At 41.4% G+C, this 14,311-nt stretch overlaps 1 protein-coding gene across 7 annotated transcripts in view; it reads left to right on the top strand.

The window, feature by feature from the left end:
* CELSR1 (cadherin EGF LAG seven-pass G-type receptor 1) overlaps positions 1-14,311 on the top strand; it is a 165,734-nt gene that overhangs the window by 133,805 nt on the left and 17,618 nt on the right. For 5 of the 7 annotated variants that reach the window (XM_072920189.1, XM_072920168.1, XM_030255886.4 and 2 more), the window contains exons 19-25: positions 981-1,164; positions 3,815-3,958; positions 5,148-5,349; positions 6,018-6,185; positions 8,465-8,591; positions 9,025-9,225; positions 14,022-14,196. In XM_072920189.1, the coding sequence (XP_072776290.1) occupies positions 981-1,164; positions 3,815-3,958; positions 5,148-5,349; positions 6,018-6,185; positions 8,465-8,591; positions 9,025-9,225; positions 14,022-14,196 (1,201 nt within the window). The remainder of the gene's footprint in view (positions 1-980; positions 1,165-3,814; positions 3,959-5,147; positions 5,350-6,017; positions 6,186-8,464; positions 8,592-9,024; positions 9,226-14,021; positions 14,197-14,311) is intronic. The other 2 variants (XM_030255910.4, XM_072920185.1) reach the window with 1 other exon arrangement.

Genomic DNA, 14,311 nt, shown 5'->3' with positions numbered 1-14,311 from the left:
GCATTCCTGGGATCCATGTTGTGCTTCTCACCCTAGGTAAAACTGGTCATATTGGGAGTCTCTTTTAGCTCAGATACGTGCTTGCAGCCTCAAACAGTAAAGACAGGATACAGATAAGCTCCTTCTAAATGAAGCCTAAATATTTGTCTTGGCTAGTTTAGAGTTTGTGGTGATTAATTCCTACTGCCATTTACACCAATTTTACAGAGTTAGGAATTAGGCTTTGTTACAACAATATAGTTCCTATGTACACCAAGATTAAAAAGTTTTTAGTATCCTTCTCATTTAAGCCATTTTAGCACATTCTTTTGGGGTCAGTCTCCTTCCATTCAGCCTGAGGGTCCCAAGGGCAGAAGAGTCAGGTCCTCAGAAAAAAATGCCTTTTTAATACCATTTGTAAGCAATGTAAAAATGGAGAGACAATGACATGATTTAAGTTTTCTTATGTATTTTCAAGTTTGTCTATGCAAGTTAATATTCACTCTTAGCATTCTTCACTGTATAAGTTGTCTTCATTATCTAGGAAACAAAGTAAAAGAAAAAATTAAAAAGGAAGTGATATTTCTATCCATGGCTTTCTTTTGTTTTTCAACAAAAAAACATTATTTTGATTTATCTGGGGACGTTCTTCAGTGTACCTGCTAAGAGATGTGCTTTTCTCAGAAACAAGGAAAACATGGATAGGTTTGCCGCCTTCATCTTCTTGCTCAATTTCTGGTCATTAGGAGGAAGAAAGTAGGCAGTTCTCTTACAGCCTCCAGTTTTGGCTTACTTTACTTGTAAAAAGTTTGGAGGGATTTGCTTTACATGACCTCTGGGTGAGAGGTGTATATTTTTATATGGCTGCAGTAGAACATGCTGCATTAAGTATTTCATTATACACTCACCTGAGGCAGTCAGGCCAATAATTTTCAATACTTCTCACTTGAAACCCAGCTCTGTGTTTGCTTCATAATTTAGGCTTGTCCTTTATTTCTCAGAATATTATCAAAGTGGGTAGTGCTTTACTGGACCCCAGCAACAAGGAGCACTGGGAGCAAATTCAGCGAACGGAGGGTGGCACCGCTCACCTGCTCAGGCACTATGAGGAATATTTCAACAATGTGGCCCAGAACATGAAAAAAACCTACATGAGACCTTTTGTCATTGTTGCCACTAACATGAGTGAGTATCTGTGTTGAAAACAGCCTTTTTTTGACTCTTAGAAATGTGATGGACAGAGATGCTAGTTATTTTGTTAATAGTACCCACTGAGAAAAATCATTGCATTCGTTTCAAAGCCATCAAGCCTTGATCCATATCTTTCAGTTGCCATGGGGCCCTCCTGGGAAATGTCTGAGCTGTTTTACCTCTGGACCATGCCACTGCTCCATGTGGCTTTTTGTTGCAGTCATGACAATGTAGAGATAGTAGGAAGGACTAAGTTTGTAAATAAAGGTAATGGCTTTTGAGAACAGCTCATTATAGTTGAATGTAGTAGATCTCATTTTTGGAAGAACCAGACCAACACTGCCTGAACAATTACTACAGTACATAAAAAAGTAACCCTACTGTTAATTTTATTGCATATTATTAATCTTACTTGCATAGGTATGGACTGCCCAGGGAGGTGGTGTAATTCCCAGCCCTGGAGATGTTCAAGAAACAGCTGGATATGGCATTTAGTGCTGTGGTCTAGTTGACAGGGTAATGATCTATCAAAGTTTGGACTCAATAGGTCTTTTCCAATGTAGATGATTCTGTGATTATACCTCTGATTTTCACATGCTTTCCTAACTTGGAACCTATCCAGAAAACTAACATCTGTAGAGATTCTTGTGCTGAAAGGTGTTTTCACAGAATCACCAGTCCTTCAAATGCCTTTCCAGTCTTGCAAAACCCATAATCAGAACAAAATCCATGGGATCCAAAATATCCAGAATGAGTCTAAACTGAGAAGGAAACATCAAGCATTCCAAGACACCTTCCCCACCTATCACAAGAAATTTCTCCTCTGACATACAAATAGCAGCTCCTGCACTTTGGACCGTGATGTATTTTATAGACATCCCTGCAGTGCATATGCAGGTGAAGCACAGAAACCACAGTCTGGTCAGTTTATTTCCCCATTTTCTCCCCTGCTCTCTCTATTTAATTTTCTTCCCAGCTACAAACAGTCTGAGCCGAGGAGGCATTGGTGATAGTCCTGCTCTGTGAGGTGAGATGGAGCCAGCTGACCTTCAGAAGTCCCTCATAAGCAGCATTGCTATTCGGTTTTTCTTTCAGAGGTCCTCTAAACTATATCAGCCTGAACTTGTGTTTAGCTTTCCAAGCTGTTGCCTTTATTTCAGATATGAAGAAGACTTATGTGCCAAAACACCTGCTGTTATAGTAAGACTTTGAATTGGCTACAAACCTTGTCCCAAGAATGTTTTGTGTCCACAATCATGGGGGCAGAAAATCAAAGGCACAAGGCAGTCAAGTTACAAAGGCTGTAGCATCCTTCATCAACAAGGCATATATTATTGTTGAACTAAGCCAAACTGAAACACTTTGATTTTTCTTTAATAAACCAAAATTTAAATACTTTCTTATGATTCAGAACTATGAGAATCAAAATATTTTTATCTTCATACTCAGAAAAAAATATGCTTAGGATTTTAACCCAACTGAACTGAGATGAAAACAAACCCAGAATTTCTTGCAGATTGTAAATCATTATTTTTTTTCAACCAGTTCTTCCTGTGTAAAGAGGTGTGAGCTTGAGAGGGATGAGGCAACTCTGGCCTGAAAAAGGTCTGTTTTCTTTTGAACAGTTTTTCCAGGTGAACATGGTGTTAATAGAGTTTCCTAATGGCTCATCTGGGAGTTAGTTAGAAACTAGGAAAGGAGTCGGAATTTGTGGGTCTTAACGTGGATATTTCTTCACACAGAAATTTGCAGAGGATCACACCTTTTGGTATAGGGTTACCCCCAGGACATGTAAATTGGCACTCAGTGACTTGTCTTAAATGAGAAAGTCAATCCAACAGCTTTTAAGTATTTGGGCAGTTAAACAGGCAGAGATGATGAGGTAAGCCAGGGAAAAACTGCCAGTGGAGGACTAAGGAGTAGTCCCAGATAAAATGCATGTTATTTTCTTCGGTCAGCTGACTTCACAATCCAACAGATGTAGAACTATGTTTTTGAAGCAGTAGATTTAGTCTTCCCATTAAAAAGCAAGTCTAAGACTGGAACATGCAGCACACACTGGAGCAAGCCAGCAGCACATGGAGAATCTCTGTGAAGCAAGAGCATTCACTGAGCAGCAGCCAGGGAAAAACTTCTGTGAAACCCCAGTCAGCTGCTGCTGGAGAAGTACGAGCAAAGTGATCTACCTCGAGATGGGTATTAGCAAAAGTTTCTTCACTGAAACAATTCCCAGGCATTAAAACAGGTGGCCCAGGGAAGTCACCATCTGAGACCTGTAGATGTGGCCCCTGGGGCATGGTTTAGTGCTGGACTTGGCGGTGCTGAGTTAACAGTTCCACTTGATCTTGGAGATCTTTTCCAACGTAAATGATTTTATGGTTCTTTATTTCCAATGTTTTCAGTATGTTTTCACAGTATGAGATATTGTCCTGTGAATTCCTTTCCACTGAACAATAAATATATAATTTGATAAATGTAAAATAATGCTGACACATAAACTTTTAGTTATCATATAAGGTGTTAACAGAGCCAAATTAAATTTTACTTTCTGTTTTGGGGTTTAAATTTTTTATCTTCATTGTGCAGTCATTTTAACCTTTCAATAACGTTCACTGTGGTGATGGGAAACTTTTATTCCCTCCAGTTATTGCTGTTGACATCTTTGACAAGTCTAATTTCACGGGAGCTAGAATACCACGATTTCATGAGATTAAAGAAGATTACCCAAAAGATCTGGAGTCATCTGTTGTCTTCCCTGATACTTTATTCAGACCTTCAGAAAGGAAAGGTAAAACCCTTCTGCTGCTGTTTGGTGAGCAATTATGGCCAGCTGCTGGGGAGCACGATGGATCCTGAGGGAGCAGAGTGGTACTAGGGTTAGAGCAGGGCAATTGTCTGCACAAGTGAATATTATTTAGGGATGGAGCAGCTGTGCATACTTCTGAGGCATTTTGCCTGCCGGCAGTGATGGAGGCATTGGGGGCTGTGGGACTGGCTGTACCTGTCTGTCAGGTCTGGCCTGCAGCCCCTCAAAGCCCTGTCAAAGCGGGAGAAATGCTCTGCCTCTGTTCCCACCAGGATAGGATGGGATGGCTGCCCAGCGCCTGCAGTCCCACAGCCACCTTCCTCCAGTCCCTGCAGAGATGGAGGGAGGTGGTGTGAGAGACAGAGAATCCAAATCTGGGAGCACAGAGAGGTGTTATCAGAAGTAGGCAGCAATGAAAAAGTCTTGAGCTGGGTGATAAGGGAGAATACATGGGGGAGTACCTGCTCCCCAGTGTCTCTGAGGTATCCCAAGATTGCTGCAAAGCAGCACATGTTTTTTTTTGGGCAAAGGGAGAGAGGGTAACTCAAAGTTCAATACATGTACCATTGTTGAATGTCTTCTGAATGGAGATATAGTAACTCTTCTGAAAATAATACATAATAAACTAGTACAGCTTTATGACTTTTTGCTTAGAAACAGAGTATCTGCTTCTGCGATTTGTATCTTTTCTGTAAGACAAAAGGGAATGGGAATTTTAAGAGAATCTTCCAAAACAGAAAGCTCATTAAATGACAGAATTAACAGGGAGAAATCTTATGTGAATAGTTGGTGTGTTCATTAATACTAGTTTTGCCATATATAAACATACATGCAATTTAACAGCATTCATAATGTTTTAATGTTCTCCGAAGTTATGCATGGGATACTTATATACTTATGGACCTTTTAGCTTAGAAATTGCTTATTTTATAGCTAGACTAAATGGCTTTTCACTTTTCAATGGTTATTTGATTATCAGCTATATAGCTATGATTTTGTGCTGAAATTTTATTAAAAGCATCAAATATAACATTAGGAGCATGCTGAGTGCTCTAAGCCTGGAGTTGTAATAACTCTAATATTATTGTATCTTGGCAAAGCAAAATTACTAGTTTAAATGGTAGCTCTGAAGCTGTGTGCAAAGAATTTAATGTTTGTGCTGATTCCATAGCAGTGCCTACAATGAAACCTTCAAATCAGAAAACACCCTCTAAATTGAACGGTGATGTGTTCAGCCCTGAGAGTGCTTTTGCAAAGAGAAAGAAGAGACACCCAGACATTGAGACACATCATACTGTTGCCATGGTCATTATATACCGATCCCTGGGACAACTCCTGCCTGAAAACTATGATCCTGACAGGAGGAGCTTGAGGTAAATGTCTGACCTGTTTGTCAATTGTTCAGATCCCTTTTTCTACTCTCTGAATGCGTGGGGGAGACAGAACTGCTTTTATACCGGCCAAATGTCATTAGTGCTGCTGATGTCTCATGTCCTCCTCATGTCTCTGATGTTCCCCCCCCTGAATTATCAGGCTAGCCCAGAGATCAGAGGCTTTGAGGGGAGGAATATCAGGAGATGGCAAAGATTTCCAAAAGAGGCTCTTACCCCGAGATATGTTGGTTCAGCTCTCTTTATTCTGTGATGTCCATGTGAGAGCAGGGCAAAAGAGGATGAACAGGAAATGTCAGGGGTCTATATAGACTTTGGACAGGGTGGGTTTCTCTGGCTCTCCGCCAACCCCGTTGGGGCAGAAAGGAGGCTCCAGGGTTATCTTGATCAGAGTCACAGGGTCCTTGGGAAGGGGGCACAGAGTGCCCATGAGCTCACTGTAACATGTCTCATGTCTCATGTCCTCCTCTGGCACACTGTGGGAGGATAACTGCCAGAAGTGCCAGCAGGTTTTGGAAACACACCTGTATGGAAGGCTGTTGGTACACCTGCCTCACCTTTGAGCAGAAGCAACTGGAGATCTTCTATTTGCAGAACGTAGCTTTGCATTTTGATGTATAGATCACTGTGCCATTTTTCTCCTCATGCAGATTGCCAAATCGCCCTATCATCAACACACCTGTAGTGAGCACAGCCATTCACAGTGATGGGGAATTTCCTCCCAACCTGGTGGAAAAGCCTGTCATAGTGGAGTATGCCATGCTGGAAACAGAGGAGAGAACAAAGCCTGTCTGTGTCTTCTGGAATCACTCCATCATGTATGTCCCCTGCTTGCTTTAGGGCTGTGAGTGACAATTGTCTGAGTAGCAGAAAACTTTTGCCTGGGAAGATAATTCTGGAGAAAACCCTGTCTTGGTCTGTTTGTTCAACTGACAACTGATTTTTGGTGGAATAGAGCCAAGTAGTCATTTCCCACCAACCTGAGAAAAATGAAAATAATTATCATAACTCGTCAAACAAAGGATTAGCCATGTGGTTTCTAAGGAGGAACACAGTGCTGTCATGTCTTTCTGCAGGGTTCATTTTCACCCAGAAGCAATAAATCCCACAATTTCCTTGTATTTCCATGCTATTTGCCCACAGATGTATGTCTGGACAGGAATGGTCCAACTCCAGTGTCTGAATTCATGTCTTGTCTGAAGTATTTAAGTCAAGATTTTCAGGAGATGATTCAGCTCTTCCATGGGCTGAATCTTCTCCTGTTACACCCCAATGACTATGGACAGAGTAGATAGCAAACAGGCACCTACCCTTGGTGCCTCAGTCAGGGCCAGTGCAAAAAATTACAAAACCAAATCTTCATTTTGGTAGAAATGAGGACTGAGGTTATACAGATAAAATTAGGAGTAAAGATTATGAATTTCTGAATCACAAATTTTTGAATAAAATCTTCATTCAAAGGCAGTTACACTGGTAAGAAACTTAATTTTCATTTCATCAACTATTGTGGATTTACTTTCATTTGTTTTAGTGAAAAATTGGAGAGAGTGGAAACACCTTTTTTGGGACATAAGACCTTTTCAGTTTACAGAGAGCAATTGTAATGCAGAAGCAGATTATAAGGAGAGAGTATTTGACTCTCTAGAAGGGAAGTGTTTGGAAAAAGACGAAATGTTATGAAAATCGTTCATTTAGGTCTTTTGTATTTGATAAAGTTCAAGATAAAGACATCTTTTTCTTGAAAATGAGAAAAGAATTATATGAGCTGGAACTGTATATGCTGATGTTTCATTGGTTTTATGGCATTGTGGAAACAACACAGTCCTGTTGGAGATATTTCAACAATGGATAAAACTGTAACTATTACATATATATTGCAATTTCCAGCAATAAACCCAGGTACACAGTGAGAGGATGACATGGTCTGCCTGGGGGAAAGAGAATAGCTGTTATTTGTTCCCTAAAAACCCAAAAAATCTAGTAAACCTATGGAAAAATCCATTAAACGGCAATATCCTGTTGCTTTTTACCACAGCAAACTAAACTAGGGAATGTGTGCCTCCTAGTTACAGGCTTCAGGAGATTATATCATTTAAAGGATCGAGGATGCAACAGAAATCTCTTATCTTCACAGTAATAAACTCTTCCATTTGCCCACATGTGAAATAGTGGTTTTGCTTGTATGCACTCTGTCAATCTGCTGATTGTGAGGGAATGGCAAGTCCTTTTTCATAAATTTTTAAACATTGTTTGAGCTTGAATAACTCATTAGCTCTAAAATTATTCATCTGTTAGCTATTTGCTGGCAGTTTCAGTGGCATTGTTATCTGTGTTACGTCTTCCTGCAGCCACAATTGAAAAGCAGCTCTTAGGTGGTATGTATTGAAAGAGCTTTTAGAAAGTGAGTACTTTTTGAGAGGAAGTGATATTAAAATTTAACAAATATTTTATTGCTGAATGAAAAAAGAGGTCTTGTCATATCTAACTGAAAAATCTTTCAGTAACTGCAAGACTATTTTTATTACTCATTAACTTCAGAATAGAATAATTCCTATTGATACAAAATAATTTCTAAAGTCACCGGAGTTCACCATAACTGCACAGGGAAGAATTTTAAGGCAGCAGTGCCTCCCTATTGTTAATATAAGAGAACTCTTGGTATTAAATATTATTTATTACAGAAAGTTTTAGCCTTTCTTGTGTACTTTTCAGAGGAACTGTATAATGATATCATATTATTGCTGAAACATATTTCACTCAAAAATATGTGTCCCTCTGTGGTTCTGGTATTATTTACCTTGGTTACAGAGATTTTCTTCAGTATGATCTCTTTCTATATTGATTGTGTGGTCACTGACCCAAAAGCAAATTTTATATTTTTTTTTTAAGTCAAACCAGATTGTTATAAACCCATGAAATCTGGGCAGCTGTTTTATCAGAAACTACTTCAACTGAAGCCCTTTTTAGTTTGATGGTACTGTTTCAGGCAGGTGACAGCTGTAGATAATTCTGTGCTGGTACTTGCAATCCTCTCTGGTAGTGCAGCACAAGCTGCCACAGAGGGCAGTGGAGCTCAGAAATGCCTTTTTCCCCACAGGATTGGCGGAACAGGCGCCTGGTCCTCCCGAGGGTGTGAGCTGTTTTCCAGAAACCACAGCCATATTGCTTGCCAGTGCAACCATATCACCAGCTTCGCTGTCCTGATGGACATTTCCAAACGAGAGGTGGGTGATGTCAGGCTCATGATTTTTGGGGACTTTGGTTTTCAAGGGCTTTGGCTCAGAGTTTGAGCTTTGTGTGTGACTCAGGGCAATGTCAGCAGATCAATCCCAGTATTAGGAGTGTGTTGCCGGTGCCTGGCAGCACCTGCCACTGGGCTTGCTGAAAGGACCTTCTTACCTGTTTGGTGCATCCTTTAGTGCTGCTCATGTTTAGCATCTAAACATGAGCATGTTTAGCAACTCATGCTTAGCATGTTTACCATACTCAACATGTTTAGCAACTAAAGAGGTGGCATCACTCACTCCTGTTGGTCCCTAAGTAAATCTGTATGTTGGCTCAGTGGTAATGAAAATGTTTTCATCCTGAGTAGTAGACTTGATTGGAGGAAAAGGAAGGGAAAACCCTAAGAGTTCCTGTCAATCTGTCTTTCTACAGAATGGGGAGGTGCTTCCTCTAAAGATCGTCACTTACACAACCGTATCCATCTCGCTGGCGGCTTTGCTGATCACCTTCATTTTGCTGGTCCTGATTCGCACACTGCGTTCCAACTTGCACAGTATCCACAAAAACCTGGTGGCTGCCCTATTCTTTTCTGAGCTTGTCTTTCTTATTGGAATCAACCAGACTGAAAACCCGGTAAGATTTACTCTGTGTTCATTGCTAGACTTGTTCTCAAGCTTTAAATCAGGGGGTTTATATTGCAGCTTTTACCTTCTCCCACTGTTTCACTTTCTCCTCTTTTTAGCTTCAACACTTGAAAAACATTCAGATTTTTAGTATATTCATGTGTGGTTGATAAGATTAATAGCAATGGCAGGCAATAGGACTATATCTTACTTTCAGAGAATATATGACAGCAGCCCTTTTGAAGGTTTATCCCAGGAACTGAACCTTAAATACTGTTTTCTTCCTTCCTTTCCATCAGTGTGTTTTCTGTCTTGCTGTCATGGTTTGACACTGGCACAATGCCAGTGCCCCCATGAAAATGCAATCTCTCAATTGGATGCTGTGAAATGCAATCGAGAACAGAGCAAAGCAGGCCCAAGCTTAATAACAAGGGGAAAAAAAAAAACTTTATTAAGCTACTACTACTATACTACTATAAAAGGAAAATGAAAGAAAAAACACACACAAAATTCAAAATTAAAACCTTCCAAAGCATTCCTCCTCCCACCACCCAACTCCAATACACCACAGTGAGACACAATCTGGACCCCAATCAGGTTTCCACCCTCCAGACAATCGATACTCAGTCCATCGAGGGAGGGAGGAGTCCCTCCCGTGCCACAGACCCCCCAAGAAACACAGCTGCCACATCCTGTGTTTCCATGTCACTCATGGTACCACCCAGAGAAAAAAGTTTGCCATGGTGACTCTCTCCTTTCCATGCACAGTGCTCTCACCACCAATGCATGGATGGACAGACTGCTTTTAGGATTTTTCCTTTCAAGGATGCCCTGCCAAGAGGGGAAAAAAAAAACCAGTTCAGTTTTTCATTTTTGGGACCAACAGTCCCCCCCCCCATTTTCCCCTGGGGCCGAGGGTCCAAGAACAGAGATCTTCTTCTCTTCTTCTTCTCTGAAGGCAGGGGGCACCACCACAAACCTCCCTAACTTTTCTCTGTTCGCTCCACTTCTGTCTTTTCCCAGCTGAAGCAGGTCTCTTTGGCTCACCAGCATCCTCCTAAAATACAGTCTCTCTTGGAGGAGAAGATCGGTTCAGTCTGTGGCTACCAAGAAAAAGTCCAGCTAAAACCCACTCCATCATCTCCTCCCACCTAGAATTTCTCCTTCTAACATCCCAGGGTCTAAGCTATCTCTCTTCCTCTCTTTCAACCAAGGAGGAGAAAAATTTCATGAAGCTTTCATTTCTCAAAGAAGGGTTAAAAGTCCCAACTCCCAAGGATGGCTCACTGCCCAGGCTCCGGCTCCCTCAGGGGGCTGGGCACCTTGCGGGCCCCCTGCTCTTCTCCTTCCCCTCAGCGTGCTGCTGACAAAACTACCGCTGTCTGTCTGTCTGTCTGTCTCTCTCTCTAGAAAGAGAGAGAGACTCTGGGGAGGGGGGAACGGAGACATCCCAGATTTCTCCACCCTTCCATCTGCAGGGGGCCAGCCCGGTTCAGTCCCCTCCACCCTTCAGCCTTACCTCAAGCTGGGCCGCATGGCTCCCCTCCCCCACCCAGCCATGGGCCAGGCAGGGGAGAGTCCTGCACTGCACCCTGATCAGAACCAAAGAGAGCGAGTTCTCCTGAGAATTCTGCTTTTAACCCCTCTGTGTTCTCAGAGGCGTGTCCAGCCTCAATTGGTCAATATCCAAATTGACCTCTTCCTTCCTAGAAAATTCTTTTTCCGTGTCAAACCACGACACTTGCTTTGCTCAGTAGGAGGCTCTTGAGTTTTTCTGCGACATGTAGCCCCCAAGCCCAAATGGCTCCTGGTGTAGACTCACAGGTTGTCAGTGATGTCGTGCTGGTCAGGTGCTAATAAGCACATGTACACCCATTGGCCATTCTGGAGAAGCCACTTGCCAGGCATGGGACAGCTTGCTACATCCAAGATTCAGCAGGAGACCTGTCTATTTGCTTTGTGCCTTCCAGACACAGTGGTTGCTGGCTTCAGCCCATCATACCTGTTGACAAAACTTTGTGCAAGGATCTCCAGCATTGTGCATGTCAAGAAATGCAAGTTATGAATAGACTGACTAAGAGATAGATATAAACCACACATGAAGTGGGTGTGTTCTGTACTTAAGACCTCGTTGCTCTCTTAACCATGTGGCATTATATGTAGTCTTGCTGCTGTTTCTTAGTAGCACCCATCCCAGAAGCCATGGCTGCCTTTCAGACAGGTAGGAGACAGACAAGGGCTCCAGCACTGCCATGCTGCACAGGCACCTGTGCCAAACACGCCTGACACAGATGGGGGATGACATGCAATAAAATGTATGTCCTTAATAGATAGGAAAAATATTCAAAATGTTGCTTAGGGATTTTCTGAACACAGTGAAGAAAATTTATCTTCTAGAAATACATTACTGTACATGTTTCAATCTAATTTTTGAGAGGGATGTACAGTGTTGAGATCAAAACAAAACAACAACAATGGAAATATCATGTTGATTCCACATTGTCCAAGCAGCAGAAATAGGACAATATGCCTACATTCAATGAATATCATCACCACCTTGGTAGTGACACTGTGGTGCCTAAACATGCAGCCTCATTTATAACTTAATCCTAAACTGTCACTCTGGCTTCTAATATCCACTTGAGCTATAACATGCATTTTTAAAAGTGTCTAACCTTGACTAATTTCAGTTTCCAGTAACTGAGTGCTGACAAGAACTTTTCCTAGTAAATTTGAGAGACCTCTCTTATAAAAATTTCTTGCCAGGAAATCTCTGTTTAATAGTATTTCTTTTGGAAAACTGTATAAAACTAAGCTGCTGAAATTATTCAGTTTCTAAGATTCAGATTAGTCTGTAGGGTTTTTTTCTGGGCTTCTTCTCTCACTTCACCTTTTGAAAAACTGTGAATGCGAAGATGGATAAAGCTTTTCAGCTGGTTGTATCACTTCCAATCCCATATACCAATATTCCTCTTTACCAGGAACTCAGGTCCTTTATCTGCTGCTGTGGTGAAATCTTCTGCAGTGACCTGCCCTCTGGGATATGGTCTCATGTCATGTGTAAACTTGTGTTGTCTTTGTTTCACTATATAAATGTTTGCATACTAAAATAACTTTACTGAAAGGAGCTCACCTTGCCAATTGATACACAGCACTCTGTGTAACTTGACCTTTCCCATGCCTTGTTGAGCATGAGCACACCACTCATTTTTCACTGCATTTCACTACCAAGGGGTTTATACTCTTTCAGTTCTCCAACATATGTACTGAGGAGTTGGGGGCCAAGTCCACATCCCTACAGAATTTTACCAAAAATTATGCAGTAAATGATGGCTCCTCGTTTCCAGATTCCTTTCATAGTATCATGAAGCACCAAGCAGGGGTTTATAAAAGTAGTAAAACAGTTCATTACATCAATACCACAAATCCTAATGGTTGTACTTGGTGAGATTGTTCTCTTTTACTCCTTCTCATTTTCGTGCTTTGGGGCTCATGGTGTGATCATGTCCTGTATGTTACCAGGACTCAATGAAACACCCTAAACCTTTAAACCATTTACAAAGATCTGTAATTTACAGAGTGTATTTCATGCTGCAGAAGGCTGCTCCTTACAGCCTACCCAGTCAATTTGAGAAGGTAGGAGGGCTGTTAGCCATGTCTGCTTGAGACAATTATTCATCTGTCTGTATGGAATGAGAGTTGTCTAACGAGTCATGCACTGATGAACATAAAGAGGTAAAGAATGCTGGAGCACAAATAATGCTGTGCTGCTTGGCACCCAGCCTGGCTTTTATGGGTTTCTGTAAATTAACAGTCACATTTCTGGGTGAGGTTTTAATCTTTCCCTGGACTATTGATAGAGAGTGATTTATTTTCTTTCTTTTTTCTTACCTGAAAAAGGTAATGTTCAGGGCAGCACTCTACTCATAAGCATGTGAGAATAGGAACAAGAAAGGCACTACTTACATAGAGGGAAGAAAAGTTGTTTATTTAGTGAGCCACATTTTCAATAACACATGATGTTATAATAACGCTGATGTGGTAAGTGAATCCAGAAAGTTGGCGGTCTTTGTATGATTCTTTTGCTCAGCAAAGAGGTTAAATGTACATTAAACAGGGAAATGTACATTTCTGAGCATTACACCATGACAAACCACTAAAAAATCCTGCCAAAGTCTGAAAACAGGGTCAGTGCTGCACAGAAACAAAAGGTTACAAAACACAATGTAAAACATTTTCAAACAAAAACTAAGTGGTTGCCCAAAGTTCTCTTAATTCAGCTTATCAACAGATCCTTGGCAAAATCCTTTGTTTGACTTCTGAGAGAAGGTTAATTGCAAGATTACAATTCAGGTGTCGGATACTTGTGGTCATTCTTGTTTTCACTCATCAAACTGTTAAGTTGAGAGAGAAAACTGGCTAGCAGATATTACAGAAGGGCAAATATCTGTAGGTCATGTGTCTCAAGGTGGCTATTTGATCATAAAGGTGACTTCAGCTACCAGCATACCCATTGTAGCTGCTACTTGTAGTATCACTGTGGACCTGGTCTCCAGTTTCAGCAGGTTCTTAAATTTTGCTGTTCTCACCCTGACAGAGCTTAGTGATCCACTTTACTTTAAAAAATCAAAATCTCTCACAGTATGAGCAACTCTACTTAAACTCTGAAAAAATTAAAGGCAGTATATTTGTTCTGCCAAAATCTTTTTATTGCACTTGCCATTAGCTACGCGGGGGGAATGAGTGACTCACCAAGTTGTGATTCAGAAGAGCAATTCTAATTTCCCTGCCCTTTCCCTTCTGCAGTTTGTGTGTACTGTGATTGCCATCCTCCTGCATTATTTCTACATGAGCACCTTCGCGTGGATGTTTGTGGAGCAGCTCCACATCTACCGGATGCTGACTGAAGTGAGGAACATCAATTTCGGGCACATGCGGTTCTACTATGTCGTTGGCTGGGGCATTCCTGCCATCATAACAGGTACCCTCAACCACCCCAAAAAAGCTTAGTTCACTGGCCAGGTTCAGGGAAGATACCCCATCTCTGACAGCTGTGGGTGTTTTCCTGAACCAGGGCAGCACCAAGCTGTGTCTAG

The sequence above is a fragment of the Taeniopygia guttata genome, chromosome 1A (genome assembly GCF_048771995.1).
Source record: "Taeniopygia guttata chromosome 1A, bTaeGut7.mat, whole genome shotgun sequence".
Lineage (NCBI taxonomy): Eukaryota > Metazoa > Chordata > Aves > Passeriformes > Estrildidae > Taeniopygia > Taeniopygia guttata.
The sequence above is the reverse complement of the archived record's forward strand: the minus strand, read 5'-3'. Positions and strand labels throughout refer to the sequence as shown.